This window comes from Pyrenophora tritici-repentis, chromosome 1, assembly GCF_003171515.1.
Source record: "Pyrenophora tritici-repentis strain M4 chromosome 1, whole genome shotgun sequence".
In the NCBI taxonomy this organism is placed as follows: domain Eukaryota; kingdom Fungi; phylum Ascomycota; class Dothideomycetes; order Pleosporales; family Pleosporaceae; genus Pyrenophora; species Pyrenophora tritici-repentis.
Window position 1 is genome coordinate 2,245,082 of NC_089390.1, and position 26,358 is coordinate 2,271,439.

The window sequence follows — 26,358 nt, forward strand, 5'->3', positions numbered from 1 at the left end:
ACTTAGATGCTTTGCAAGCTTCGTATTTTTCTTGCGCTGGAGAGAAACTATGTTTTCAGCCCGGGTTTAATGGGTGACGGTACGTGTAAGCGGTGCTAATCAGGCCGTAGTGTAGCCTTGTCTCCTGCATTTGACGCATGCCTCTGGAGTTCTTCATGGTCCCGATGGATTGATTTGGGTCGCTTCTCAAGCCCCGGTCTGGGATCATGGCAATTTCGCTATGTTCTTGCTACTTTTCAGACTCGCGCTTAATTCCTTCCCTCCCCTGGTACTTTTAGGTAGCAAAGTCGTGGAGTTGTACAGGCAGCCGCGAGTGCAGATGCCGCCATGAGCCTCAAAAGCGCGCCGCATGACCTGCATACGCACCACACACAACGACCACAAGCCACAGCACGAGCTCACATCACCAGCCTTCACACCCACAATTTCATCATTATTCAAATGATCATTTACCTCTGTCCTTACCAATAACATACAACTTGAGAACTTACACAAACACCCCTGGCTACAGCCTACAGACCATGGCATCCCCTTTTCGACCCGCGGACCCAGCAGAGAAACTACCAGCCTACTATGAGGACATAGAAGACGACAACATTCAGCACTGCTTCCGTGACTTTGACGTAGAACGCAACTTTGATCTCTTCGACAGGCAGACACGAGACCCCAATAGTAATAACTTTTGCCTGGACTTTGGCGAAGATTTCGCTTACTGTGCTTTCGACCTCGATTCGCAATCATACGACAAGTTGCTCAATGTGCCGCGGCCAACCGAACTGCACACCCGATGGATCAATATATGGATGCCTTACAACCAGAAGGCTTTGATCCGTACCTTGGCTGCACACTTCGACTTCACCCCACGGCTGATGGGTATGATGAAGAGCGATCCGGTGCCCAGCAACGATTCATCACTGCAAACCAATAAGAGCTCCTCAACCTTGAGGTCGATCTTATCGCACAAATCACGCACGCCTGGCAAGGCCAACGCAATGAAAGAGAGGGTGAAAGAGGCGAATGAAGCAGAGCACGATTCGGAGTCGAGCATCGGCATGACAGAGCTGATGGAGTCCACACAGTTGGAAATGGTACGAGATATGGGCCACTACCAACTGGTAGACGACGTTTGGCACTGGAGTACTGTGGATCAGGGCCGAAGATGTGAGTATAGTCGTTCCTGTGGTCTTGTAACCTGATTCATGAGAGAATAATTTTGCTGATCATGGCAGACATGTGTATCGGCTACAACTCATTACACAACGTACGAACTAAGAGAACCGGTGAACACCCGGAGACGACCGATAGAAGCCGTGATATACCTCATGGCAAACGTGTGTGGAACTGGCTTCTTCTCTGTGAGGACAAAACTGTCATTTCCATCTCCGAAGATCCATTCCCGTTTGCTAATGGCCCACTGAACGCGAGTGACCTAAGGACGTTGTTTACTACCCGGCGGAACCTGGTAAATGTTTTCAGGCAGTTGACAAAGGCACCGACGCCGCTTAGGGATGCGGCGCTGGTTCAATTGCCTCTTCGTAAACGCGTTGGCAGCAGCGACGAGGAGACTGCCCACCGTCCTACAGATGCTCCAGGATTACTGTTCTACTACCTGTTCGAAGATTGGGGTGCCACATTCGACCTTATCTCTCGTCGCGAACAGGGGTACGGTGCCGAGCTTGAAAGACTGCGCCGAGAGATGTTGCAAAAGGCTAATCTCACACACATCGATCAACTTCACCATATCGGTTGCCAGCTTGCTGTACTCAAACGTGTTTATCATAGCTACCAACTCATCATCGAGCGCGTTCTCAAGAAGCAAGAAGCTACACTGGCGTCGCTGAAGAACTCGCGCGTCATGTCTGGCAACGAATCACTCATATCATCACATCCGGTGTTTGATTCGGCAGGTCCGATGATGCCAGAAGCCGACAGTCTCCTCGGTGTGGCACTCAGCTCAGCTGCGCGTGTCCGGTTCGAACGCCTTAAAGACCGCATTCTCCTTTACGCACTCAGCGAGATCCAGGAATGCCTCGACCAAAAGGAATCACTCGTCATGATGAACTTCAATCTTATCGCCATCAAAGAGTCGTACAGCGTAGAACGCCTTACGTGGGTGACGCTCCTCTTGGCCAAGATTACGATTCTCTTCACGCCTGTCACGCTTCTTACGGGGTACTTCAGCATCCAATTCAAGAACACGGAGTTTGAAATGGTCAGTTATTGGAGGTCGTTTGGTTACATTTTCGGAGCCAGTCTGGCGTTGCTGGTCGTGTTCAGTTTAATGAGCGGGACGTTTGAGGGGAAGATTATCACGAGGAGTTGGACACGGGCTTGCTATGATATCAGTCGGAGGTGGCTGGCGCATCGGAAGAAGAGGAGTGAAATGCTCTGAGGATCATGCCCAGATGACGTTAGGGTGGATGAATGTCGGCAACGTCCACGGATACATGGGCTCTTCAAGGGGCGACAGGATCCATAGGTCGCATAATAACTTCGTAGAAGATTGCAGGTCCGACCGACCGATCCTCCTGCATGACCAACTGCACGAATATATGAGTTTTACTGCGGAAACAGATGACGGGAATCCCCCGGTGAAATGGTCGTCTTACTGCAGGACAGCACGAGAAGAGATGTCGGGTCAAGAATCCTGAGGCTTGGATGGCCATGCGGGCAACTGGCCGTTCATGTAGGAGCTGGAAACATCCAAACTCAGGTACGCATGCAGATGTATCCGGGGCCGAGCAGGGGACCCGTGCGGCTCCCGTGACGACTTCCGCGCCCCGCGCACTATTTCCGCATCGGTGGCCCATTAGACTATCGTTTCCCCATCTGACGGTGCACAGATACTGTCAGTCGCAATACCGTTAGCCCGCGTACCTTGCTGATCAAGGGTTAGAATGCTATGTACGAAACGCCGAGCCCGAACGAGGTGCTTCCCAGTACGCCGGCGACGTAGCGTTGAGACTCGGCATCCTACGGATGCATTTGAAACGACACCAACGTGGGCAGCGGCATTTACCACTTGGATCGCCAGTGAAACCCAGTTGAAAGAAAATGATACAGGCATTATTCCCGCTTCTCTTTCCGCCCGCAAACACTGTTCAACCGGTGAGGAATCACATCACAGCACATATACGCAGGGTTTTCTTCTTTGTATAGGGGCTTTGCTCAACACCGTCGTCAACCTTCTATGTCTATCCAGATATGGCAATGAATCGACGTACTGTTTCATATCGTAGCCGAACTTTTACAAGCGATTACGCCCGGCTTACCTCCCGTATTGAATACGGGCTAAACTTGGGCAGATGAGGTGAATTACTCGATGTCGAGACGATGCAAATTTGGTGCACACTTCCTTGCAAAGGCAACAAAAGATAACGAATCGCTAGCCGTTCTGGATTATCGATAGTAAAGTCCTTGGGCGATAACTGTTCACTTATATGCGCAAAAGATAAAGTCACGATTCGCGAGTCTCAGATCAGACGTATTCGATCCGCTTCGATCGATTTTGACTCCGTAATACATATACGAGCGGTATTGCGAAGGCCTCGTGAGGCACGCGAGAACATGTAACACATTTTTTCAAGGATGTACCGGGTCACTGACACTTCATATCCGACTATCTTATGGATGTCCGGAACGCCGACCACAACATACGAGTCGGGCCGTTAACGTGACATTCGCGAACGGCACCTAGGCCAACGGCTCTATTCCTAATTTTTCCTATACGCTATGGGACCCCACAGGCCACGAAACTAGCCAAGTTCGCGTGTTCCCTCCTGATGAACGAGTTCAGCCAAGAAGGTCAACGGTGCACTGAAACGCTACCGTAGGGGTGCCATGACCGAAGGGAAGGTTGCGAAAGAAGCGGCGACGCGCGAGCCACAGCCTCGCATGCAAATACATTGATAGACGGTCCCCAGAATTACTGTCCGGGTCTCTGGTCTCTCTCTTAGGGCTGGCTCCTTCTTGTTCAATCTTGATCATTTCCGTTGGAGAGACGTCATTCTTTCATTCTTTCATGTTAATTCTTCCTAATACTAGTTACCTATTCGGCGGTCGCATTTTATGTAAAGTCGTGCCATCGCAGCCCCATTTGTACAGGAAGAAGGACGAACCAACGACCAAAGCTTGGTGTTCAAATGTAAGTCTTTCAGATTCTGTTGTAGAACAAAGAAAAAGAGAAGAGTACAAGCGAAGTAGACATGATGGATTTCTGCTCTCGACTTATATGTGCAAGAAGAGCAGCTATGCACATCAATAGCTACCCATATCACGTTGTTCTAGACATAAAGAACAAACAGTTAACGAGACTCCTAGCCTCCCACACGCTCCCAATATGCGTAGCATGGTATCGCCGACACCGGAGGAGCAGAGTCAATGGCCGACACCGAATTACTCAGACCCCGTCAATCTTCATGCTATGGTGCTTGGCTTCACAGTCCCATCCCTCATACTATCCATCGCCTGTAAGTAGACCCTTCCTTGGACGCGAATTGCGAAACGCGACCAAGATTGATCCTCGGGTTGTTTCCAAGAACGACCCCCACTTTTTACAGCATCATGACTCGCTCTACATGAATACGGGCTGACAGACATGGGTGCTAGTCCTAGGGATACGCTTCTACGGAAAAGGGCTCCTGAGACAAATACTGGGGTTGGATGATTACATCATGCTTGCAGCAATGGTATTTGCCTTGCCGGTAACAATATTTCCCATGGTGGGGCTCAACTTTGGGCTGGGCTTGCACATCTGGGACTTGAAGTCAGAATGGCATACACCGTACTGGAAGGTAAGACACGCAATGCGCACGCGAGTGGACGCACTCCTGAGACTAATGAAATTTATAGATGGTTTATACAGCCGACCTACTCTTCCCCATGGCGTGTTCACTCACCAAAATCTCCTTGTGTTTAACATATCTGAATCTCTTTCCCGGACCTTCGACCAAGATTTTCTGTTATACTATGAGTACCTTTGTGTCTTGCTATACTGTTGCATGTATCTTCATGTCACTCTTTCAGTAAGGTCTTCCTTCCCCCAACCGCTGCGCCGATGCACTAACAGATGAACAGATGTTCGCCCATTGCATCCTTCTGGGATTCGAGCGTCGAGCCAAAATGCATCGACATGCGCATCGCTTTGGAAGTCATTGCTGCACTGAACAGCTTCAGTGACTGTGTAGTGTATCTGTAAGTAACCTTACAATCCACTTCCACCATAGCAACACTAACAACGCCATCTAGGTGGCCCGCAAAACCCCTGTGGAGCCTCCAACTACCCCTCCGCCAACGTATCGGTCTAATATGTCTCTTCGGTATCGGCCTTCTTGTCTGCGTCACCGGCATCTTACGAATGTACTATCTCAAGGTCTTCTTCGAGTCCTACGACATGCTCTGTACGCAGCTTCTTCTCCCCTTCCATACGATGCAAGCACTAACAAACCCCTCTAGGGCATGGAACAGCAGTCTGGATAGTAATGGTCCTCGAGCTCGACATCGGCATCATCTGCGGCTGCCTCTCTGGCGTCAAACCCGTCATGAGCGTCCTCTTCCCCGCCCTATTCGGCTCCTCACAACACTCACAAGTTGGCGAGGGAACACGCATCACCGCCTACGGCCGCCCCAACACACACCAATCCTTCATGTTCAAAGCCCTCTCTGAAGTATCGTCCAAACAAGGTGACCACGTTTCCATCGACGAAGTGGAAGCGCAGAGTCAAAATGGCCGCGATACCCCCGAGCAACAGAAACCAATCTTTATGTTTGCGACAGTGGAGACGCAGAGTCAGAACCCGGGGAATGTGCAGTCGGACCAGAAGTCTGAACAGCAAAGTCCCACTTTAGGGCGAGAGGAACATAGGCTCGAGGCACAGACTGGGCATGCAGACAAACATTTATCTAGTGAAAGTGGGCAATGGATGCTTGATCGTGATCGGCGAAAGAGTGCGATAGAGAAGAATGGGATGAGTGATACCGCGAGCGAAGAGTGGGTTTTACCCGCCAACAGGAGGAGGAGCTTTGCATAAGAAAAAAATCGAACGGGGGTAGGTAAAGAGGATGGTGTTTAGGATGGCTTGGCGTGGATTCATAGGTATACCCTTTTTTGGTTGTGGTATACAACGGAAATGGATGATGGCGTATGTAGGGTACGGGATCAGGGTGTAGGGACTGTCGTTCGATTGTTAATTTCTTTGGCAATGATGTGTTTGTTCCGTTTGTGCAGGGTTGGGTCTACGATTTTATACCTTCGTTGCTCGTTAGAAATGCGAGTAGAGAATTATGTCACGTTTAAAAGGTAGACAGCAGGAGCAGAATGAGATACTCAATGGGTTTTGCATTCAGCATGGTGGCTCTAGCTTGTGTATATCGCAAACTCAAAACATGTGACACACTTGTTGATGTCTGGGCTATCGTTACTTCATTGGTGTATTTACGTGACTATGATTGTCTGGTATCTCGTCATGACATTGCGCAACTCCATCTATGCTCTTCCAGCCCTCCCCACCTGGATCATCTCACCAGTAGGTTTATCATCACTCCTCAAGACTGGCCAGCTTGTACCATCAGCCTTGGCTAGTGTCATCTCAAGCTTTGTGCCTAGAATCCTGAACTTGCTCTCTTCGGGCTTGATGCTTGCGAATAAGGGGAATTCTGTCTGGTAACGCTTGCTATCCGTCGTAGGCAAATCCAGCTTCACATGATTAAGCTGGAAGTCGACGACTGCCGTGGACTTGTCGATCTTTTTGAGATATAGCGATGCAACAACAGACGTTGCGGTTTGGTAAAAGTCATGTCTGGTAATTTGGTCAGCAGTTGATTGTCGGATTGTATGCAACCAAGGAACTCACCGGACAGTATCCAGCTTTTCTTCGCCCTCCTTCTTCTTACCACTGCCCACAAACAGATGCCTGTCTTTTGTCTTGCATCCCTCGATATTCATAAACTGATCAAACTCCAATACCCTCCTCTTACAGCAACTCCAGCCTTTGCTGCCTTCGTGGAAAATGGGAGCGCCAGGGTGATGCACGCAACTCTCGCCTTCCCTATTACCTCCTTTATGAACTGCTCCACAGCCTTTCCTCCTACATGTCATACCCTCCTTCAGCACTACACTTGGGTCGTCATCTTCGGACTCCGGCGGGGGAGCGAGCGAGGCTGTCGGCTTGGGCGCAGCTTGAGCGGTAGGCAACCGGGGAGCAGGCGCAGGCAGAGATTCTTCTAGCGACCCAAGATTGACTTGTGTACCATTGGGGACGTCGGGAGCTGTGACTGGTTCCGGCGCGGGTGTGTCGTCTACATCCGAGTGCTTGCCCGTTGTGCAAGGCTCGATTGCGAGGAATTCGTCAAAGGTAAGAACGCGAGGTTTGCAACATTTCCAGCCTAGAATATCAAATTAGCAAACCTGGTACAAATGACCAAGATTGACTTGAGCTGCGTTACCTTTCTGCCCCTCGTGGAAGACAGGTGGACCCGGGTGGTAGATGCACTCTTCATTCTCGTCCTCATACGTCTTGCCGCAGCCTTTGTGAACGCATTTCTTCCCCATTTCTACTGTATCTTGAAAAGCGCTAAACGAGTGATAGAAAAATAGGGTGTGCGTTGAGTATTGACTTGTATTCCCCAGATTTTGTCGCCAATTCGAACATTCTGGAAGTCGGGACATCATGTCATAATTAGGGGTCCAAGCGCAAACCTTAATCCGGAACCATGAAGCCTTCCTTTTTCGTATCGATGCCGAGGCGCGCTCAGTCATCACCACTCTGCACCTTCTTTCCACTCTCTCCTCGTGGTCGCGTCTTACTCGCTTAGCTGAAGCTGGCGCACCATGTTTCGTGCCACGTCTCGTCTGCTCGCCTGTCGGGTTACCTTCTTCACACGAACTCCATGTGGACTCTGCGACACCGCGAAAGCCGTTGTTCAAAATGTCAAGTCGAAGAGACCTCTAGAATACCATGAGATCAACGTCATGGAACCAGGTCAGGAAAAATGGAAATGTCTGTACGAATTCGACACGCCTGTGGTAAGGCGACCTGGGCTTCCCCGTCCGTATATGTATGCAATGAACAGAGTACCTGAATGTTCAAATAGATCCACATCGACAAGGCTGGGTCTGGAGAAACCACCGAGTCCTCACTCAAGCTAATGCATCGTCTTAAAGAAGAAGATGTCATGAAGTTGATGGATCAAGCTGAGGGGTCTTGAACTCTACGATATACACATGATATGCTTTCTGCGCAAAATCACTAGATCATGCAGTACCGGGATATCTGCCTGGCAGCATATTTTCGGTACGGAATCAAGTACAAAGTATATGTCACTGCAAATAGCGAATGTCAACAGGGCTCTTGCGATCGACGGTGTCGCTCTTGTTGGACATCGTTGTTGAATTGGGTTTCTTCTAAATCCTATAAAGTATACGTATCAAACCATGCTCGACAACGATTACAGGCCGACGGTATGGTTGCGACTTTAATGCCGATCGTATAGCATGGCTGATGTTCACACAACTTACTGGAATAACCACGCTCATCTCTGAACGAAGTTGAACGCTCCTACCTCGCAATCTAATTACTATGACATCGCCGTTTTCCAGAGCCAAATGTGTAGCCATCGTCATCTCCATGGGAAGCCACATAAGCTACAGTGCACGGTCACCAGATGATCACCAACGCCAGTTGAGCACCCCCACCACCACCACAACACAACTTCAACGCGTCATAACTCAACCAATATGGATCCGATTCAAGAAGCGATTGCAGAAATCGAATCACGCGAACCAGGAGATGAATTCTCGTACCAAGCAATTGCTAAAAAGTATGGTGTAGGACGTATGACGCTGATGAGACGGCACAAGGGCGAAACCGAGGCCTATGGCGTGCGCCAGCTCTCCCTCCATCCACAACACGAAACCGAGCTTGTAAAGTACATACAGACACTTACTGAACGACGTTTGCCACCTACGAGGTTAATGATACAACGCTTTGCTTCATCTTTGGCTGGAAAAGCGGTTTCAGAAACCTGGGTTTCCCGGTTCCTCCGCCGGCATCCCAACCATCTCATCTCTGCCTACAGCAAGGGGATGAGCAAACAACGGTGCAAAGCCGATTCAGGAGCCAGGTACAGCTTGTATTTCAAGCTTCTCCTTGATAAGATTGAGGAGTACAACATCTCGCCCACCCATATATTCAATATGGATGAGAAGGGGTTTCAACTTGGAAGGATTGGCAGAACAAAGCGTATCTTCTCCAAGGCACTCTACGATCAAAAGGGGGTACGCCAAGCACTTGAGGATGGCTCAACTGAGTGGATAACAGTGCTGGCTTGTATCTGTTCAGATGGCTCAGTTCTGAGTCCTTCACTCATCTTCAAGGGAGCCAATGGAGCTGTTCAATCAAGCTGGGTTGATGCTATACAAGTAGGGGAGCACTCGGTCTTTACTACGTCGTCTCCCTCTGGCTGGAGCAACAACGATATTGGGTTAGCTTGGCTCAAAGAGGTGTTTGAGAGAGAAACCAGACGGCATGCTTCAACTGGGTATCGATTACTACTCCTTGACGGCCATGGATCCCATGTTACTATGGACTTTATCAATTACTGCAACGACCACAAGATCCTATTAGCTGTATACCCACCTCACGCTACCCATACGCTTCAACCGCTTGACGTTGTGATGTTTAAACCTCTCGCGAACGCTTACTCAACTGAGTTGGCTGAATACCTTCAAGACAGCCAAGGGTTACTTAATATATCTAAAGGAGACTTCTTCCCGCTCTTCTGGAGGGCTTGGAGTAAGACTTTCAAACCTCTACTCATCAAGAGGTCCTTTGAAGCAACTGGTATACACCCACCCAACCCAGAGGTTGTACTCAAAAAGTTTGCCAAGGAGGCATCAGATTCAGAAGAGAGCTCAACCTCTGTACTCTCCGGGGAGGATTGGCTCAAGCTCAAGTCAATTGTACGCCGTGAGGTGAGGGATCAGAGCAACAAGGACGTCAAGAAGCTTCAACGAAGTTTGCACCACATTGCAGCTCAAAATACACTCCTCCGCGGCGAGGTCAGAGGTCTCAGAAACTCCCTAGCCATCAAGAAGAGACGGGATAACAAGTCCTACACCCTACAGCTTGATAACCATCCTGAGTATCATGGGGGAGCTATTTTGTGGTCACCCAAGCGTGTACAACAAGCTCGGGATGATCAGGTATCACGACAACAACAAGCCGAACAACTACAGCTTCAAAAAGCCGAGATAGCTGAGATGAAGGAGAAAGCTCGCCTCTGCAAGCTTCAACTACAGAAGGAGAAGCGTGTTGAGCGTGAGAGACTCCGGGAGGAGCGGAGGAAGGTAGCTGCTGCAAAACTGGCTGAGAAACAACACCAGAAGCCCCTCAACAACGCCAGAAAAGTTATACAATTGCCCCAAAAGGGTAAGCGCAAAGCTTCACAACCTCATAAACCAGCTACAAAGCGTCAAAAGCGTGTTGGGGTTGCTCCAGCTGTGGTAGGAGTCGCAAGCGTTGCACCAGCTACCCCAGCGCGTACCATGTCCGTGCGCGTTTTGGCCATGTTCGAGTTTTGGCCACCCCAACAACATGAAGATACCAGAAAAATGAGGCTGTATCACCAGCAACAATAGCTATTAATGCGAGATCTTGTGGAGTTGTAGTAATTATATCATTGCGATTAACTTGTGCTACTTGTATTTACTTGGTAGCTTAGTTTTGCGGCCAAGGCGGGTGGTACGCGCTGGGGCGGCTGATGCAGCCTCCTCAGCTTGAACATGAGATGGAACAACAACGGCACGTTTCTGACGCTTTCTAGGTAGCTTAGAGGCTTGTGAGGCCTTGCGTTTACCCTTTTGGGACAGTTGTATAGCTTTTTCAGCGTCGCGAGTTGCTTTCTGGCGCTCCTTTTCAGCCTCCTTAGCGGCTCTCTCCTTCTCCCTCACTTCCTTGAGCCTCTCTCTCTCAACACGCTTCTCCTGAGCTTGATGAAGCTTGTACAACCGAGCTTGCTCCTTCATCTGAGATCTCTCAGCTTTCTGAAGTTGTTCCTGTTGTTTTTGTTGTTGTCGAACTGCTTTATCGTCCTGAGCCCGATGGACCTTATGAGGAGACCAAAGAAGAGCACCACCATAATACTTATGGTTGTTGTTGACGTTTAGAGTATAGCTCTTCTTCCTGTGTCTCTTTTTCACCAAAAGAGCCTCCTTGAGGTCCCTGTTTTCACTGCTTAGGATACTAAGTTGAGCTGAGATATGGTGGAGACTTCGGTAAATCTTCTTTGTATCCTTTGCGTCCTTATCTCGCACTTGATGAGATATAAGAGTCTTGATTTTAAGCCAGTCTTCTGCACTAAGCACAGAAGTTGAGCTTTCATCTGAGCTTGATGCCTCTTTGCGGAATCTTCGGAGTATAACCTCAGCGTTAGGTGGGTGTATCCCAGTTGCTTCAAACGACTTCATGATAGTTTGAGGCTTAAAAGCAGCAGCCCAGGCACTCCAAAAGAGGGGAAAGAAGTCTCCTTTCGTTACTGGGATAAGCCCCTGGCTTCTATAAAGGTGGGATGAAAGCTCAGTTGAGTAGGTAGTTGAGAGAGGCTTGAACATCCCAACATCAAGCGGCTGAAGCGTATGGGTTGCATGAGGAGGAAACACGAGTAACAGGATCTTGTGGTCATTGCAGTAGTTGATAAAATCCATAGTTACGTGGGATCCATGGCCGTCAAGGAGTAGTAATCGGTATCCTGAGCGAGCTTTCCATCTAGTCTCTCTCTCAAAAACCTCCTTAAGCCAGGCGAGTCCTATATCGTTGTTTGTCCAGCCAGAAGGGGATGAGCTGATGAAGACTTGGTGCTTTTCTTTGTTGATTGCGTCCGTCCAGCTCGATTGTAGGGCTCCAGCAGCTGACTGGAAGATGAGCGCTGGCGATAGAGCTGTACCATCCGAACAGATACAGGCTAGCACCGTCACCTACTCTCTAGAACCATCCTGAACAGCAGCTGTAACCCCTTTTCGATCGTATATCCTCTTGTCGAAGACCCTTTTCGATCTCCCAGTTACCCCAATCATGAAGCCCTTTTCATCTATATTAAAGATGTAAGAGGGCTCTACATTGTACTCCTTCATCTTACTGTGTAACAGCTCGAAGTATAAGCTTTACTTAGCTCCTGAATCAGCCTTGTGGCGATTGCGGTCTATCCCGGTCTGCCAGCGTGAGATGAGATGGGTTGGGTTTCTGTTGATGAAGCGAGTAACCCAGCTTTCTGAAACCTCCCTACCAGCCAAAGACGACGCAAGGGAGCGTATTATTGCTCGTTTAGGGGGCGTACGTCGCTCAGTAAGCGTCGTAATATGCTTTAACAGCTCGGTTTCTTGGTGTGGGTGAAGGATTCTATGGGCGAGCGTATGCGGCTGGTTTTGGCCCTGGTGTCTTCGAGCTAGCGTACGGCGACCTACACCATGTCTTTTTGCGACTTCTGAGTACGAGAATGGTGCGCCTAATGCGCGCGATTCGATTTCTTCAATCGCTTTTTGAATCGGATCCATGGTGGTGGAGTTATGACGTGTTCTGTATAGGTGGTTGTTGTGTTGGGGTGGCCAAAACGCGAACGTGGCCAAAACGCGCACGGACATGGTAGTCGCCGTTCACGACCAATCCAGCCCACAAAAAAATTATTTGACTAGCGCAAGACTTTCCCAGGCCTGTATATAGTATTAATTATTATTTACGCAATTTTATCACGACTAGTGGGGGCTCTACAAGTCCATCTTTTTGAGTATATTGAGTTGTTGGGGTGCTCAACTGGCGTTGGTGATCATCTGGTGACCGTGCACTGTAGTGCTCGTCTCCGCATGGATGTGGGGTAAGCACCACTCTTGAACGAAGGAGGGGTACAACAACAACACATCAATCCATTGCATAAAACCCAGCACATGTCACTCTTCGCACGAAAAAGCTCCATCCCCCCAAAACTTGTATCAGTTCCCAGGTCTTACCAAGTCCTGAATTCCTGCAACAATAGAATTCCACGTTTTTACTCTAAGAAAATCACCATGAACACGCTTCAAGACAAAAGCCGGATATACAGGGCTTTCCAAAAGGGAGGTCCAACGTTTGGTGGATGGCAGGTAAGACCGTTCTAATAACGTCAATACAATTATCTCCAGGTCGAATACTGAGAGAATCTAAAGATGCTCCCTGGAACTAACCACTCCCGAGCAATCGCCCGCTCAGGCGTCGACTGGATATGCGTAGATACCGAACATGGCAACATCAATGGTACTTCTATTCTACCCATCCCCAATCTTACCCCTGGCTAAACCCAGAACCCCAGATTCGCAGATGCACGAAGCTGTCACGGCAATAGCCCACGCCGGCGTCTCCCCCCTCGTCCGCATCGCCGCAAATGAAGCGTGGATGGTAAAGCGCGCCCTTGATGCCGGCGCACACGGCGTCGTCGTGCCTCTAATCTACACAGTCGACGATGCCAAACGCCTCGTTTCGTCGACTAAATTCCCGCCACAGGGGACGCGAGGATTCGGTTCGCCGCTCTCGGTTCAATGCTTCAATAACGAATCTATGACATACTACCTACAGCACGCCAACGAGTTACGTGTTCCCATCCCTCCCTCAAGTCCCAAACATGGAGGAGGTGAGCTTTCGCTGACGTATCGACTTGTAGTACACTTGTGACGATTGTGCAGATAGAGACGGCGTCTGCTTTGCAACATGTTCGTGAAATTGCCGCCATCCCGGGTGTGGACTGTTTGTTGATCGGGCCGTTTGATCTGGGAAATAACATTGGTCATCCGATTTTGACTTCCAGACTCGACCCGGAGTTGGAGGAGGCGATTGAGAAGATCAAGGATGCGGCGCATGCGGAGGGGAAGAAGGTCGCCATGTACTGTAATAGCGGAGAGGATGCGAGGAGATATGCAGATCGGGGCTTTGATATGATTAGCATACTGACGGATCAGATGGGTATTATAGGAGCATTCAAACAGAGTTTGAGCGTCGCTACTGGGGCGGTGGAGGGGAGCGGCGATACGAGTGTCAAGGGATACGATGGGAAGTAAGGCGAGGCTTCATTGATGCTTTGGAATCTATCACTGTGTTTCTGATTTCTCTGGGATTCTTTCGTGCAATCTACACTTTGTCTTCCCCATCCGAACAGTAGAAGGTTGTGTAATCTCCTGAGAATAAGCATCGCTTATTTTTGCAATATAGAAAATATCCACCAGGCATCTGCATGAGTATAGAAAGCAATGTAATTATTTTTATCGGTGAGAATTATGACTCGCTCTATGGGAGGAATATTAAGAGACAGTCGCCATGCATGGAGAGGTATATGACCACTAAGGAATGCCGGCTACAGGCGTACATCTATGAGAAGGGAAGTAATGGATAGTCAAACAAGCCATACTTGGATGAGCCATGAGCTCCTCTTCTGAAAGTGGTGACAGGATGGCGAGTGAAGTGACATCGAAACCATCTCACTCCTTCATAGGACGTGAGAATTATCGGCGAGACCCTGACTTCGTCTTCTTGTGGCGTCTGATGGGCAGCATGCGGCCTCCTTGTGCAATCTGGCCATTGCCGTTGCTACGAGACATTGAGCATAGGGGCCTGTCATCATCTGAAGACATGGATGCCATGGCGAATGAGTCGGTATTGTGTCCGTAGTAAAGCAGCAGAGCAGTACGCATCTTCTTGACGCCTAAGATACCGATAGCGCCGGCAGATTTGCTATGCTTGACACTAGGATGGCCTCCAGTAATGTTAACAAGTTATTTCTTATCACTTGGAAGTCAGCTTACCCATGAATTCGTTTTCGATCATCGCTTTTAGGGCTTCGTCCTCGGAAACCTCCACGTAGTCCCCACCCGGGCTCTTCTTCACACTCTGGTAGAGTCTTTCGGCACATACAGTAGCGGCCATTGTCGTTGCCATATGCTCACCGGTTCCACTTGTAACGGTTGCTACACTGGTGTGGTCCGGGTCATCAGGGTCGACGGGGACAACAGCAGCACCTACGCCGACGAGAGCTGCTGGGCCGACGCGTCCACGAAACTTCATACCGATACCTCCCGAAGAAGCGCCACACGCAATGTTGCCCCATTGATCTACGGCGATAGCTCCGACAGTGTCAGTGATGTGATCTTCCCCTGGTTTGTTCTGAATCGAGACAGGTGGCGTTGGTGAATGCAGTGCTGTCTCTTCAATGCAGTTTAAGGGTGTTGAAATCTGAGCAAATCGAGACTCTGATTCGCGGTTTTCTGAAGCCGGGGACAAAGGGGTGTTGGCGACGATAGATTGAAGCTCTTCCAATGACTTATCCTGTGTTGTCTCCAAATTGGCAGTACGCCTAGAGTCTTCGCTGAAACCATCGGACCAATCCTTGCGCGAAGATTCTGCGTGCATTGGTCCATGAGACGCGTCTCCCATTTGAACATCTTCCATAATGCTTTCGTAAGCTACATCGCCAACTCGGTCTCGATACTGACCCAGATTAGGAAACTGCTGCGTGCTGTTGACAAAGGCATTGCGAGAAGCATCCGCAACCGCGGGAGGGCAACTGTCGTCGGTCAATGATGTTCGGTCACATGTTCCAGGGGTAGTGAATTGCTCATCGCTGATCCATGAGCTCGAAGAACGCTCAGAGGTAGGCAAAGAGGGATCAGAAGGAAATCTATGGTCTTCATCGTACATCATGTCGTCAGACGGTGACAGCAGGGGTGCATAAACTCCCAGCAGGTTCTCGGTATGCTGTTCACGCATACGCGCCTGGGCTCGTTCCTCTTCAGGTGCCGCGTTATCCCTGATCTTCCAGCAAGACGGATGCGCACTACTCTTCCTGGATTTGTGTTCGGCAGATTTGAGATCCGCACGCCATCGCAGCCAGCGCTCCTTGGCGGCTGGTGAAACCAGTGCATCATGCGGTAGGATTGGCATGCCCATCTCTACAGCAAAGTCGGTGGCACCTTGGGAGCATAAGAGGTTTGGAGGAACCCGGCGGAGCGTCAGTGAATCCATAGTGTGGTCGTGGACCATTCGTGCTAGGCAGATAGGATTCTTGATCTCTGTCAGAATTTGTTAGTACACGGACAACTATCAGCACCTAAAGACTTACGAGCTACAGCTCCAACAGCCCCACTGCGTCCGTAGTGATCAACAACAGAGGCGTCGCATTCTACAACACCATCCATGGCCAGATTGCTTCCGTAGCCAGCGTTCGTGATTTCTCTGTCTTCGAGCATCTTGACGGCAGCCTCGACGGCATCTAGGGATGTGCCCCCGTTTTTCAATATCATCATAGCCAGCTGTGCCGCACTGTATATGATCAGCATCATAATTATTCATGGTGAACTATGATAGACGAGGCCCAGTACTCACTCGTTGCATGCTTGAAGGTGGATCTTTTCATTCTGGTGGCTGTGGTACCCTGCACCGGCGTGAACATATATGCAACACAGCTCATTGGGAGGTGGGCTACACGAAGCTTTGCGTGTGTGCGTGTCAATGTATGCGCCATCTATGGGTGCGTAGTGACGACTGTGGGCCGACATGCTTTTCTGTGTGGAAAAGCGCCGACGAAAGTCTCGGAAACGGGGACCGAGCGTCTCCAGGATCACCAAGCTTGTACGGGGCTTGGATGAGTCTTGAGCGTGGGGCTGTTTGGCTGTTGGAGCTGGAGCTGGAAGCTTGGACAAGTTCACAGGCAGCGCCTGTTGTCCGCACGAGGTGCCTCTGGCGAAGATGGGACTGACTCAGCGATTGAGTGGAGATGTGGTAAAGCGGTATGGAACCAAATGTCGATACGGGCTTTAAGTGATCATTTGAGAATGAGAAAACGTCAGGTCGATAATATACGTAGCCTGAGAACTGCAGAGGTAGACTGAGAGGAAGAGGAAGAAGAATACGGAATTAATGAAGAGGGCGAGCCGATGGAGGAGCGAAAATTTGGGTCGGGCGGATGTACAGTGAGAGTGGGAGAGATGCTCGGTGAGCACTGTAGGGGCACAGTCAGTGAGAGAGAAGTTAGCAGTAATGTCGGTGTTGAGCTGTTGATGGCTCCTTCCTTTGCAACTGTCTAAGCTTTACGGTTGACTAATGCACTTTGGTGTGCATGACACATATAGCAGGCACGTCAGGTTGAGCAAGAAAGAGCATCCAGGGATGCACGAAGGAGAGGTACACTATGTAGGTGCCAACCAAAGGTAGTCATTGTTTCCCCGCTATTGCAGCTCATTTCCGCTGCCAAGGGCGGAGCGGGGCGGCGCCTGATTCGAGGACAACCCACATGCACCGACCTCCGCCATCACACCTCTGACAAAGTCACCTCTGCACCCTTTGCTCGCTCTCCCCTGCACCCACAGGAATACTTGAGCTGCTCTGCATATTGTTTTTTGCGCCAAGCAGCAGCAAGAATGGCGTCCCAAACCCCCGCCGTTGTCATGGACAAGTAAGTAGCGCTGCCAGCTGCCCACGGGCACCCACACTGCGATTGAGTACTGACGCTGGCACGTAGCGGTACGGGATACTCGAAGCTTGGTATGCGATGGATTAATCTCGACTAGCATTACTCGTAGTAACAACCGACCCTAGGTTTTGCCGGCAACGACTCCCCATCCTTCGTCTTTCCCACTGCGATAGCTACCAGAGGCCCAACGGGCGGTAGCGGTACGTCAGGCTCCGGACGCCCAGCGGTCGCGAACAAGCCCTCTTATCTGACCGGTGGAGCTGGACCTGGCGGACATCTCTCTGGCAAACGCGGCACCGAGGATCTCGACTTCTTCATTGGTGACGAAGCTCTTGCCGCAGCCGGAGGTGCGGGCTATGGCATCAACTACCCAATCAGACATGGCCAGATCGACAATTGGGTACGGAGAGACATACGGGTTTCAAAGAAGGAATGCTGATGGCTTGCAGGATCTAATGGAGCGCTTCTGGTCCAACTCGATATTCAAGTACCTGAGAGTGGAGCCTGAGGACCACCACTTCCTACTCACCGAGCCAGTACGCCATGCTGTCCCAAACGCTAGTGGTGCATGACTAATGTACTTCCAGCCATTGAACCCTCCGGAGAACCGCGAAGCGACCGCTGAGATTATGTTCGAGTCCTTCAACGTCGCCGGTCTCTACATCGCCGTACAAGCTGTGCTCGCTTTGGCGGCCTCGTGGACAAGCTCCAAGGTGCAGGATCGATCCCTTACGGGTACCGTCATCGACTCCGGAGCTGGTGTCACGCACGTTATCCCCGTTGCTGAAGGCTACGTCATTGGTTCCTCAATCAAGAGTGTCCCTATCGCTGGTCGCGACATTACAAACTTCGTACAGTCGCTTCTCAGAGAACGTGGTGAGCCCGACTCGTCTCTCCAGACTGCAGAACGCATCAAGGAGGAATACTGCTACGTGTGCCCGGATATTGTCAAGGAATTCGCACGCTTCGACCGTGAATCAGACGACCGCTTCAAGAAACACGTCGTCAACTACCCCAATGGCAAGACCACAACCGTCGACGTCGGTTACGAACGCTTCCTTGCGCCTGAGATCTTCTTCAACCCTGAGATCTACTCGTCCGATTTCCTGACCCCACTACCCACCATCGTCGACACCGTTATTCAATCCTCGCCTATCGATGTGCGCAGAGGACTGTACAAGAACATTGTGCTCTCAGGTGGTTCAACACTATACAAGGACTTTGGCCGACGTCTGCAGCGTGATATCCGGCACATGGTGGATGCTAGGATCAAGGCATCAGAAGCGCGGAGTGGAGGTGCAAAGAGCGGTGGTCTGGATGTGCAAGTCATCACACACAAGAGACAACGACACGGCCCATGGTTCGGAGGCAGCTTGCTTGGTCAGACGCCCGAGTTCAAGAGCTACTGCCACACCAAGGCAGAGTATGATGAGATTGGTCCCAGCATTGTCCGAAGATTCGCGCTGCTGGGCGGACCTGGTAGCACGTAAGAAGACTGCAACCTTCCGAGACCCATGTAGATGATGGAATGGCTTATTGAGCGAACATGAGAATTAGCAAAACCTAGCGAGAATGACAAGATTATCAGCCAAAGAGTTGAAAAGCCCGTGATACACACTGATGGTTTGTAACAATGTTTAACTGTATCGACAGACAGCGCATCCTCACAGTACGTACTGACGTTCCATCGCACTGCCTAAAGCCATCACGCCTGAGCTTCCTATTCCTTCTTCTGCCCACCAGCCTTCCTGGACAGTACAGCAACACCCTCCACATGCCCCGTCTGTGGGAAGAAATCGAAGCCCCTCAAACTCTCAATCTCATAGCACCCCTCTCCCTTTCCGAACCCGCCATCAACTCCCTTCATGCCACCGACCAAGACACCAATGTCCCTAGCCTGCGTATGAACATTACAGCTCACATACACCACCCTCGCTGGACCATACTGCACCAACTGGCGCAAGAAAGACTCATCACAGCCCTTGCGCGGCGGATCAAGCATAACCACCGTTTCCTCAGCCGGCGACTCGATCGATGCAAACAACCTCGCCGCATCTGCAGCAATAAAGCGCGTCGAGCTCTCCGGCAAATTGTTCAGCTTTGCATTTGTAGATGCAGATTCTATGCTACTGGACGAGATATCGATTCCGAGTGAGCTTTTGAACAAGCTCGATAGCGTGATGGTGAAGAGCCCAGAGCCAGAGTATGCATCGATGAGATGCGTGATCTTGTGTCCCGGGGTCGAGGGTAAAATGTGTTCGCGGATGTACTGTGTAAAGACAGGGAGGATGCTATTGTTGTTTTGGAAAAAGGAACCAGCGGGGTTGACGAATTGGAAGTCGTCTACGTATTCTGTGGTTTTTGCGTTGGAGTCCGTTGTACATGTTTTGATGTGGATATGATCGCCTCTGTCTTCGACGATAGCGTCGCTGTCCTCTTCTTTGCTCACGTCGTAGTCTGCTTTTGGGACTCGGGTTGTGCTTTCTCGGAGGAGTAGTGTGGCGCCTTTGTGGTACGTGGAAAGGGTGTCTGCCACGCGATTGCGCTCACGCTTGTTGCCGGCACGTACGGCATCTGTCCCGATGGGACAGTCTTCTATGTCGATTGTTATGCGGGTTCCTTTCTTCATGAAGCCGATGGGTGGGAGTTCTTTGAAGGTACGTTTGATTCCGTTGCGGCCATCACTGCGGCGGGCGTCTGGTGGGCCGTCAAAGTGGGGAGTGAGTTTTGTGCGGTATCCGTACTGGAGTGGTGAGCCAATAGTGTCGCCAATGGTGGGAATGGGCTCAGGAGGTAGATTTGAAAAGTTCTTGTAGGCCTTTTCAACAATGGACCTCTTGTGCTGCAGCTGGAAGTCGTAGGGTAGCATTTGGAATTGGCAACCTGAACAACTGGCAAAGTAGGGACATTTGACTAGCAAATCATCACGGTGAGGCGAGGGCGTTATGACGTTTACAAAATCAGCCATGGAGTACTTTTCCTTCTCAAAGTGTTTGTGTGGCCGCGCGGTTACAACATCTCCTGGTACGCTAAAGGGCACGACGTAGACTTGGTCCGACTCTGCGCCTTGCTGAAAACCGATACCATCTCCTGTCGATGATATTTCCTTGATCTCAACTTGGATCTCGGTGAACCTTTCTGGCAGGTTGGTCGAGTTTTCCTTTCCTTCTCTTTGCACATTGAGATTTTTAATGAGCGCTGTCACGTCTTCGAGTAAGACTTCCTCGTTGGTCCCATTCGTTTTGAGGATTGTACTCTGCTCAGCATGGCCATTTTTCATCCGCTTATTCTTGAATCTGTAGTTGCCTCGTGATCCCTCCTCACTTCGTAGAGGTGTTTCGAAATATCTCTTTGCGCCGTTGCTCTCAATAGGCGCCACATTGTCTGCTGATGAAGCCATTCTGTATCTGGCAATTTGAGAATACTGCTTACTGGCCAGCAGTGTCCGAAGCGGTCGAGTAAGAATTCGTGAGCACATACAGCAAATGTTCAAAGTTGAGAAAAGTTAGTCACTCAGATGGGCAGAGCGGCGATTGGCTGGAAGCAATTACTGCCCTCCCGCTTAGTCAACATTGAACTTTCCGAACTTCACTTTGATCGTCACCAAGGTGCGCAGGCCACCCGCTATTACCGCCTTGCTGCACTCAATTGGCCCTCAAGAGGAGGTTCCAGGGCAACAATGAGTGTCTGCCGCCCCGCAAGATGTCTCTTTACCAAAGCAGCATCTACGACGCTTTCTAGACCACCTCCGCACCGCACCTTCCACGCTTCTGCACCTCGACAAGCCCGCAAAAAGAGACCGCACTACCCCTCAATAAAGGCCGAAGAGCTCAAGCTCCTCAACGAAGCCGCAGAGACGGAATACCCAAAATTCGATACCTCGGAGACAGCGCTCCTAGAAAAAAAGTATACGCCGTCGCAAATTGCCGCCATCAAAGCCGCAGAATCCACAATCGACGCCCGCGATGTCCTCATACAAGGCCAGCGGAGAACAGACGCATGGCGTCTCAATTACGAAGATGACCTCGCTGAAGTCGACCCGGTGACGGATCGCCCGGAGCGACTGACAGGCGACGACATTATTGGCAAGAAAACCTTCAGAATCGCCAACGAGGTGGAGCGCGACGCAAACATTTCCCGCCTTGCGACGGAGAACCTGGCGAAAATGTACCCGGACGGTATTCCAGAAGACGAATCGCAGCTGCGCAATGCCATGGACGCAGCAATCACACAAGCCACGCTGGATCCAAGCGCGACGTACTATTCCAAGAACCCACATGCATTGCGGGCACTAGGTGACGAAAGACACTCGGTCATCGCACCTGATCTACCGCGAGTGGAGAACCGCATGGCCCGCCAGACGCGCCGTCTGTCGTCCGAAGAGGAGGAGGACCCACGACAAAAGCGACTATTGCAATACCTGGGCTGGGACAAGCAGAAGTTGCGTGGTATCAAGGTGAAGACGCTCGTCGTCCACGGCGTCACCAACCAGACGCGTATGGGCAAGATCAGGAGTCTATACTACTTGACCATTGCCGGGAACAATGACGGTTTGTTGGGCATTGGAGAGGGAAAATCCGTGGAACCCGACGAGGGGCGGAAACAGAGCGTGATGAGCGCGATTAGAAATCTAAGGCCCGTACCTCGGTATGAAAACAGGACAACGTTTGGAGATTTGGAGAAGAAGGTGGGCGCGACAAAAGTCCAGCTCTTCGCGAGACCACCAGGTAAAGACTTATTCTTCCCACTCTGCTCATAGCCTTGTAGTCTAACGTTGTAAAACCAGGTTTCGGTCTCCGTGTCCAGCATCTCATCTTCGAACTCGCCCGTGCCGCCGGCCTCCAAGACCTGTCGGCTAAAACACCCCGCTCAAGAAACAAGATGAACGTCATCAAGGCTACGTGGGAAGCTCTGACTAACCAGCGGCTACCCGATGAGATTGCCAGGGCGAGAGGCAAGAAGCTGGTTGACGTGCGCAAGGTTTACTATGGTGGATCCATTCACTAGAAGTTTACTTTTGTGTCTATGAACATGTGAATCCTGTATCATATGGCTGGAATAGAGTTGTACCGTACACATGCCATTATAGCACTGGTATTGGTATGAATATAGTAGCATTGTAGATATCCTTTGTATGCATAGCATCTACCATCATATCATCTTGCCTTCTTATACACAGCGCCCGGGGTATCATATCCACACTTTTGTCCTCTCTCCCCCCATCCATCTACTCATCCCCAAAATCCATAATCCCTTCCCCTCTTCCCCCATCCCTCTGCAACCCCTCACTCTCCCTCACCACGCCCTCACCCAAATCCGTATCAATCTGCTGGTTCAACACAATCGAGTAAACACTCGCTTTCAACAGTGTGAAGACAAGTGATGTCTTGCGTTCGAGGCCCCGCAGGCCGTCGAGAATGGCGGCGCTGGGGGGCGTTGGAGAGGGTGAGGAGGAGGGTGGACATCTGCGTGGAGGGTTAGTGTTTGTCAGATTTATTGATTGGGAGGGAGGAAGAACAGGAGAGGGGAGAAAATTACCGTATTCAAGTTTCCGAGTAACCTGGCATATTCATCTAGCACTTCTTGCTCGAGGGGCGTGAGGCTTTCGTCGCTGGAGCCTGAGGACATTTGTGAGGCGGAGAGGTGAGCGTCGGGCGGGGAGTCGGAGGCCATTTTGTCTTTTGTAACTTGTCTTCGCTTCTCGTTGTTCGTGTCTTGTCAATTGCGGGCAAGCACTGCTTGTGCTGCTTGCGCGCCTTGGTAAAGTGTAAGGCGTGGGTTGTTCGGCACTGTAAATGTGTATGTGTATAAGATAAAGCGTCTCAGACTCGCGTCACTCTGCGAGTTGCTGCAGTAACTACACCCAAGGGTGTGCTATCAGTGGCTTCTTGGTGGGGCGTTGATCCGACAGTTGTTCGGTTTGGTCGCGTTGTTTGCTGGGCATCTGCGAATCACTCGTCGCGTCTTCCCCGCAAACTCCGCGTGGTCCATGCACATTTCAGAAGCGTCACAACCCAACATCAGTTTAGCAGCATCACGACATCAGTCTTTCAAAAATGACTTCCTCATTGCCCCTTTCCTTTCCTACAACAACCTATTTCACCCACACTCCTGCCTACTGTCTAAGCTGCTTCCGCCCTTAGACCACATGCTCCTCAACAAACCCATGCTCTGAAAATGAAATACAGACAACGCCAGAAATATTTTGCTGCAATTGCGATGATGACTAGAAGGCCCGAGACAATATCCACGAAGAAGACGAAGTATAACACCGTTGAAACGCCGTTGTTGGAAAAGACCTGTTTGTCTACTATCCGTGGAACGCGAATGAGTGGAGTCGAGAGAATATCACACATGGAGATCCTCTCCTTATGCATACAATGCTTTATTTTGTGAATCACCCACGGTCCTACCGATGAGAACTGGTTTGGGTCAGGCTGTATTGACTGGAATCGTGGCTGTCGTGGTGATGGTCGTCTCCATCGTGATGAAGGGTGACGCTGTTGAACTCTTCAAATGGATCTGCCACTTCGCCCATTGGCGTGGCTAGACCAGAGTCCAAAGGCACGCCCTTGACTCTCGAGGCTCCAATATCAACACTCTGGGACTCCTTAACATTCCGGAAGTTGGGAGTCTCGATACCCTGGCCCTGGTGTGGGATGATCGGTGGCTTCATGTGTCTTAGCAGCGCCCATTGTGTTGTCTTGAAGAATGGTGCAGTCTTGATATCCGAGGCGCCGGCACGGGATCCAAGTCGTCGGGTTTCATCTTTGATTAGGAGCTTGCGGATGATGCCTTTGCAGAGGCTATAAGTTGTTAGTACAAGACGACTAGAATATGTATGCGCAAACGTACTTTGACACTTGTGGCGCACCAGAACCCTCTGGGAATGGCACCTCGTCTCGGAGAATGTTGGCGAAGGTTGCGTTACGGTTCTTGCCTTTGAAGGGCGTAGTTCCGTACAGCATCTCATAAATCAATATACCAAGGGTCCACCAATCGACCGCACTCGTATGTCCGCAGCCTTTGATGACTTCTGGCGCAATGTACTCTTCAGTGCCGACAAAGGAGTTTGTTCGGAAATTGTTTATGCATGATTTGGTGTCAATGGTGGGAAGGTTATTGGAGGAAGTACCGCTTCGGCCACTTAGAATCATGGTTGGGCGACCGCCAGTATCAGATTGTTTTGACAAATCGAAATCTGACAACATGATATGACCGGACTGATGGAGGAGGATGTCTAAGAAAATTAGCTGTGGTCGCCGCAGAGGTGGGCCGTGACGTACTTTCTGGCTTCAAGTCACGGTAGATGAAGCCCATCAAATGGAGGTACTCCAATGCAGCCGTGACCTCGGCAGCGTAAAACCGCGCGGCATCTTCGTCGACGCACTTGTTGGGTCGGGTCTGTAGGGCGCGGAAGAACTCACCACCGCTGCAATATTCCATGCAGAGATAGAGGTGGTCTTCGGACTGGAAAGAGTGGTATAGAGTAACAATAAAGGGGTGGTTGCTGGTAGCCAGAATTTCCTGCTCGGCCAAGGCACGCTTGATCTTGTTCCGCTTAATCATCTCCTTCTTGCTCAAGACTAACTGTTGTTAGCACAGGCTAGTGTTTCTACACGCCTCACGTACCCTTCATGGCGTATAGCCTGCTAGACTTCTTTTCCCGCACCAAGTATACCTTGCCAACGTCACCCTTACCGATCAACTTGATTTTATCGAAACTGCCCGGGCCAACCTCGACGTTGCGGACCTTGATGGAGTTTGAGCTGTAAGTCCTCCTGAAGGCTGCCGCCTGTCGGATCTGGCCCGGCGAAGGTATCGGCTTGCTGGCGTCCGTGGGCAGCAGATGGGTCGAGTCGACGGAATTTGTTTCGACCATGCTCAGGGTGGACGAGTTGGGGTGGTGTAGGACGGGCTGCTTGCCAAGTTCTGCAGTCTGCGGTCTTTCAGTAGACTTCCCTGACGAGAACAAGCCCTGGGCGTTGGGAGCAGAAGCTACCCTTCGCAGTTTCCTTGCCAATTCCTCCTTCCCAGCCGTCGTAGCATGGTCGTCCGAAGCAGTGACACCATTCACTTGCGTCTTGGGTATCGCGGGTGTGTCTGGGGGAGATGGGGGCACGCTGCCTTCATTGTGATGGCGTAGGGCCGGTGGTCCCTGGTGGGCAAAGTAGGGGTTGGCGTGGGCGGTCGGCGACACGGAGTCGTCTAGGGGGTTGCCTTCGCTAGCAACCGTCTGCGAGCGATTGCGGGTAATGTGAGGAATGAATCTCGACTGGCGGAAGCCCGACTTTTCATTCTTGCCAGGCGCGTTGCCTTCATCGGAAAGCTTCCGGGTGTCGCTGCTGCTGTTGATGCGGAAGAAGTTCTTGATGCGCTGTGAGACTTGGCCGTCCTTGCCATTGATGGATTTGTTGGTGGACAGAGCCTTGCCCGAGAAGGTCCGTTTCTCGGTCATGGTGGTATGGTTTGGTGAGGACGAGGTGAACAGCTGCGTCATAGCAGTCGCACAACGTCGACGGCAGGGAGCAGTAGGCTACGGGAGGAGTGATGTATCTATGTGGCAAGGCGAGGCGACGACGGAACAACAGAGACTCGGGGGGGTGGTTGACGATGGCGCGTTCCAGGGTCAGTGGGACATGGCACGTTGGGATGAGGTCAAAGTGCAGGGCGGCCGGGCGAGTGTGGCTGGAGCGTCCGGGACGGCGGTACGCGAAAGAATGTGCCCGTTATAGAGGCGCTGGCACAGGCGGGAGACGGGAGACGGGAGGCAATGGGCAATGGGCGAGAACGTGTGCATGCAGCGAAGAGCGAAGACGTTCACTGCTGAGCCGGGGAGAGGAGCGGAGAGGTGCAGGGAGCGGTGCAGGTGTGGTG

The 26,358-nt window shown here is 50.9% G+C and overlaps 13 protein-coding genes across 13 annotated transcripts; 6 read left to right on the forward strand and 7 right to left on the reverse strand.

Moving 5' to 3' along the window:
• Nucleotides 1-521: 521 nt before the first annotated feature.
• PtrM4_008960 (CorA, Mg2+ and Co2+ transporter) lies at nucleotides 522-2,392 on the forward strand (the record flags this gene model as incomplete). The annotated part of the gene is made up of 2 exons (XM_066102909.1): nucleotides 522-1,161; nucleotides 1,230-2,392. The coding sequence occupies 2 exons, from the start codon at nucleotides 522-524 to the stop codon at nucleotides 2,390-2,392; spliced, it is 1,803 nt and encodes a 600-aa protein (XP_065965111.1).
• Nucleotides 2,393-4,339: 1,947 nt separating this feature from the next.
• PtrM4_008970 (uncharacterized protein) lies at nucleotides 4,340-6,029 on the forward strand (the record flags this gene model as incomplete). The annotated part of the gene is made up of 6 exons (XM_066102910.1): nucleotides 4,340-4,469; nucleotides 4,609-4,793; nucleotides 4,852-5,024; nucleotides 5,077-5,193; nucleotides 5,248-5,399; nucleotides 5,455-6,029. 6 exons carry the CDS (start codon nucleotides 4,340-4,342, stop codon nucleotides 6,027-6,029), a joined length of 1,332 nt encoding a protein of 443 aa, XP_065965112.1.
• Nucleotides 6,030-6,484: 455 nt separating this feature from the next.
• Nucleotides 6,485-7,549, reverse strand: PtrM4_008980 (CHORD multi-domain protein; the record flags this gene model as incomplete). Its single annotated transcript, XM_001930872.2, has 3 exons — nucleotides 6,485-6,797; nucleotides 6,852-7,383; nucleotides 7,444-7,549. The coding sequence occupies 3 exons, from the start codon at nucleotides 7,547-7,549 to the stop codon at nucleotides 6,485-6,487; spliced, it is 951 nt and encodes a 316-aa protein (XP_001930907.1).
• A 1,185-nt stretch (nucleotides 7,550-8,734) lies between these two features.
• PtrM4_008990 (uncharacterized protein) lies at nucleotides 8,735-10,636 on the forward strand (the record flags this gene model as incomplete). The annotated part of the gene is made up of 1 exon (XM_066102911.1): nucleotides 8,735-10,636. The coding sequence occupies one exon, from the start codon at nucleotides 8,735-8,737 to the stop codon at nucleotides 10,634-10,636; it is 1,902 nt and encodes a 633-aa protein (XP_065965113.1).
• Nucleotides 10,637-10,693: 57 nt separating this feature from the next.
• Nucleotides 10,694-12,127, reverse strand: PtrM4_009000 (uncharacterized protein; the record flags this gene model as incomplete). The annotated part of the gene is made up of 3 exons (XM_066102912.1): nucleotides 10,694-11,023; nucleotides 11,078-11,934; nucleotides 11,986-12,127. The coding sequence occupies 3 exons, from the start codon at nucleotides 12,125-12,127 to the stop codon at nucleotides 10,694-10,696; spliced, it is 1,329 nt and encodes a 442-aa protein (XP_065965114.1).
• A 30-nt stretch (nucleotides 12,128-12,157) lies between these two features.
• On the reverse strand, nucleotides 12,158-12,547 carry PtrM4_009010 (uncharacterized protein; the record flags this gene model as incomplete). The annotated part of the gene is made up of 1 exon (XM_066102913.1): nucleotides 12,158-12,547. The coding sequence occupies one exon, from the start codon at nucleotides 12,545-12,547 to the stop codon at nucleotides 12,158-12,160; it is 390 nt and encodes a 129-aa protein (XP_065965115.1).
• Nucleotides 12,548-13,054: 507 nt separating this feature from the next.
• On the forward strand, nucleotides 13,055-14,077 carry PtrM4_009020 (HpcH, 2,4-dihydroxyhept-2-ene-1,7-dioic acid aldolase; the record flags this gene model as incomplete). Its single annotated transcript, XM_001930874.1, has 4 exons — nucleotides 13,055-13,129; nucleotides 13,193-13,280; nucleotides 13,336-13,653; nucleotides 13,710-14,077. The coding sequence occupies 4 exons, from the start codon at nucleotides 13,055-13,057 to the stop codon at nucleotides 14,075-14,077; spliced, it is 849 nt and encodes a 282-aa protein (XP_001930909.1).
• A 441-nt stretch (nucleotides 14,078-14,518) lies between these two features.
• Nucleotides 14,519-16,567, reverse strand: PtrM4_009030 (Asparaginase; the record flags this gene model as incomplete). The annotated part of the gene is made up of 4 exons (XM_066102914.1): nucleotides 14,519-14,769; nucleotides 14,819-16,081; nucleotides 16,132-16,331; nucleotides 16,395-16,567. The coding sequence occupies 4 exons, from the start codon at nucleotides 16,565-16,567 to the stop codon at nucleotides 14,519-14,521; spliced, it is 1,887 nt and encodes a 628-aa protein (XP_065965116.1).
• An 861-nt stretch (nucleotides 16,568-17,428) lies between these two features.
• Nucleotides 17,429-18,971, forward strand: PtrM4_009040 (actin; the record flags this gene model as incomplete). Its single annotated transcript, XM_066102915.1, has 5 exons — nucleotides 17,429-17,463; nucleotides 17,530-17,552; nucleotides 17,607-17,881; nucleotides 17,931-18,017; nucleotides 18,069-18,971. The coding sequence occupies 5 exons, from the start codon at nucleotides 17,429-17,431 to the stop codon at nucleotides 18,969-18,971; spliced, it is 1,323 nt and encodes a 440-aa protein (XP_065965117.1).
• A 230-nt stretch (nucleotides 18,972-19,201) lies between these two features.
• Nucleotides 19,202-20,881, reverse strand: PtrM4_009050 (TrmA, SAM-dependent methyltransferase related to tRNA (uracil-5-)-methyltransferase; the record flags this gene model as incomplete). The annotated part of the gene is made up of 1 exon (XM_001930878.1): nucleotides 19,202-20,881. The coding sequence occupies one exon, from the start codon at nucleotides 20,879-20,881 to the stop codon at nucleotides 19,202-19,204; it is 1,680 nt and encodes a 559-aa protein (XP_001930913.1).
• A 279-nt stretch (nucleotides 20,882-21,160) lies between these two features.
• PtrM4_009060 (mitochondrial 37S ribosomal protein uS5m) lies at nucleotides 21,161-22,488 on the forward strand (the record flags this gene model as incomplete). Its single annotated transcript, XM_001930879.1, has 2 exons — nucleotides 21,161-22,208; nucleotides 22,268-22,488. 2 exons carry the CDS (start codon nucleotides 21,161-21,163, stop codon nucleotides 22,486-22,488), a joined length of 1,269 nt encoding a protein of 422 aa, XP_001930914.1.
• A 220-nt stretch (nucleotides 22,489-22,708) lies between these two features.
• On the reverse strand, nucleotides 22,709-23,154 carry PtrM4_009070 (DASH-Dad3 multi-domain protein; the record flags this gene model as incomplete). Its single annotated transcript, XM_066102916.1, has 2 exons — nucleotides 22,709-22,946; nucleotides 23,042-23,154. 2 exons carry the CDS (start codon nucleotides 23,152-23,154, stop codon nucleotides 22,709-22,711), a joined length of 351 nt encoding a protein of 116 aa, XP_065965118.1.
• Nucleotides 23,155-23,890: 736 nt separating this feature from the next.
• Nucleotides 23,891-25,939, reverse strand: PtrM4_009080 (SPS1, Serine-threonine protein kinase; the record flags this gene model as incomplete). Its single annotated transcript, XM_001930881.2, has 4 exons — nucleotides 23,891-24,287; nucleotides 24,337-24,721; nucleotides 24,768-25,067; nucleotides 25,114-25,939. 4 exons carry the CDS (start codon nucleotides 25,937-25,939, stop codon nucleotides 23,891-23,893), a joined length of 1,908 nt encoding a protein of 635 aa, XP_001930916.1.
• Nucleotides 25,940-26,358: the final 419 nt, after the last annotated feature.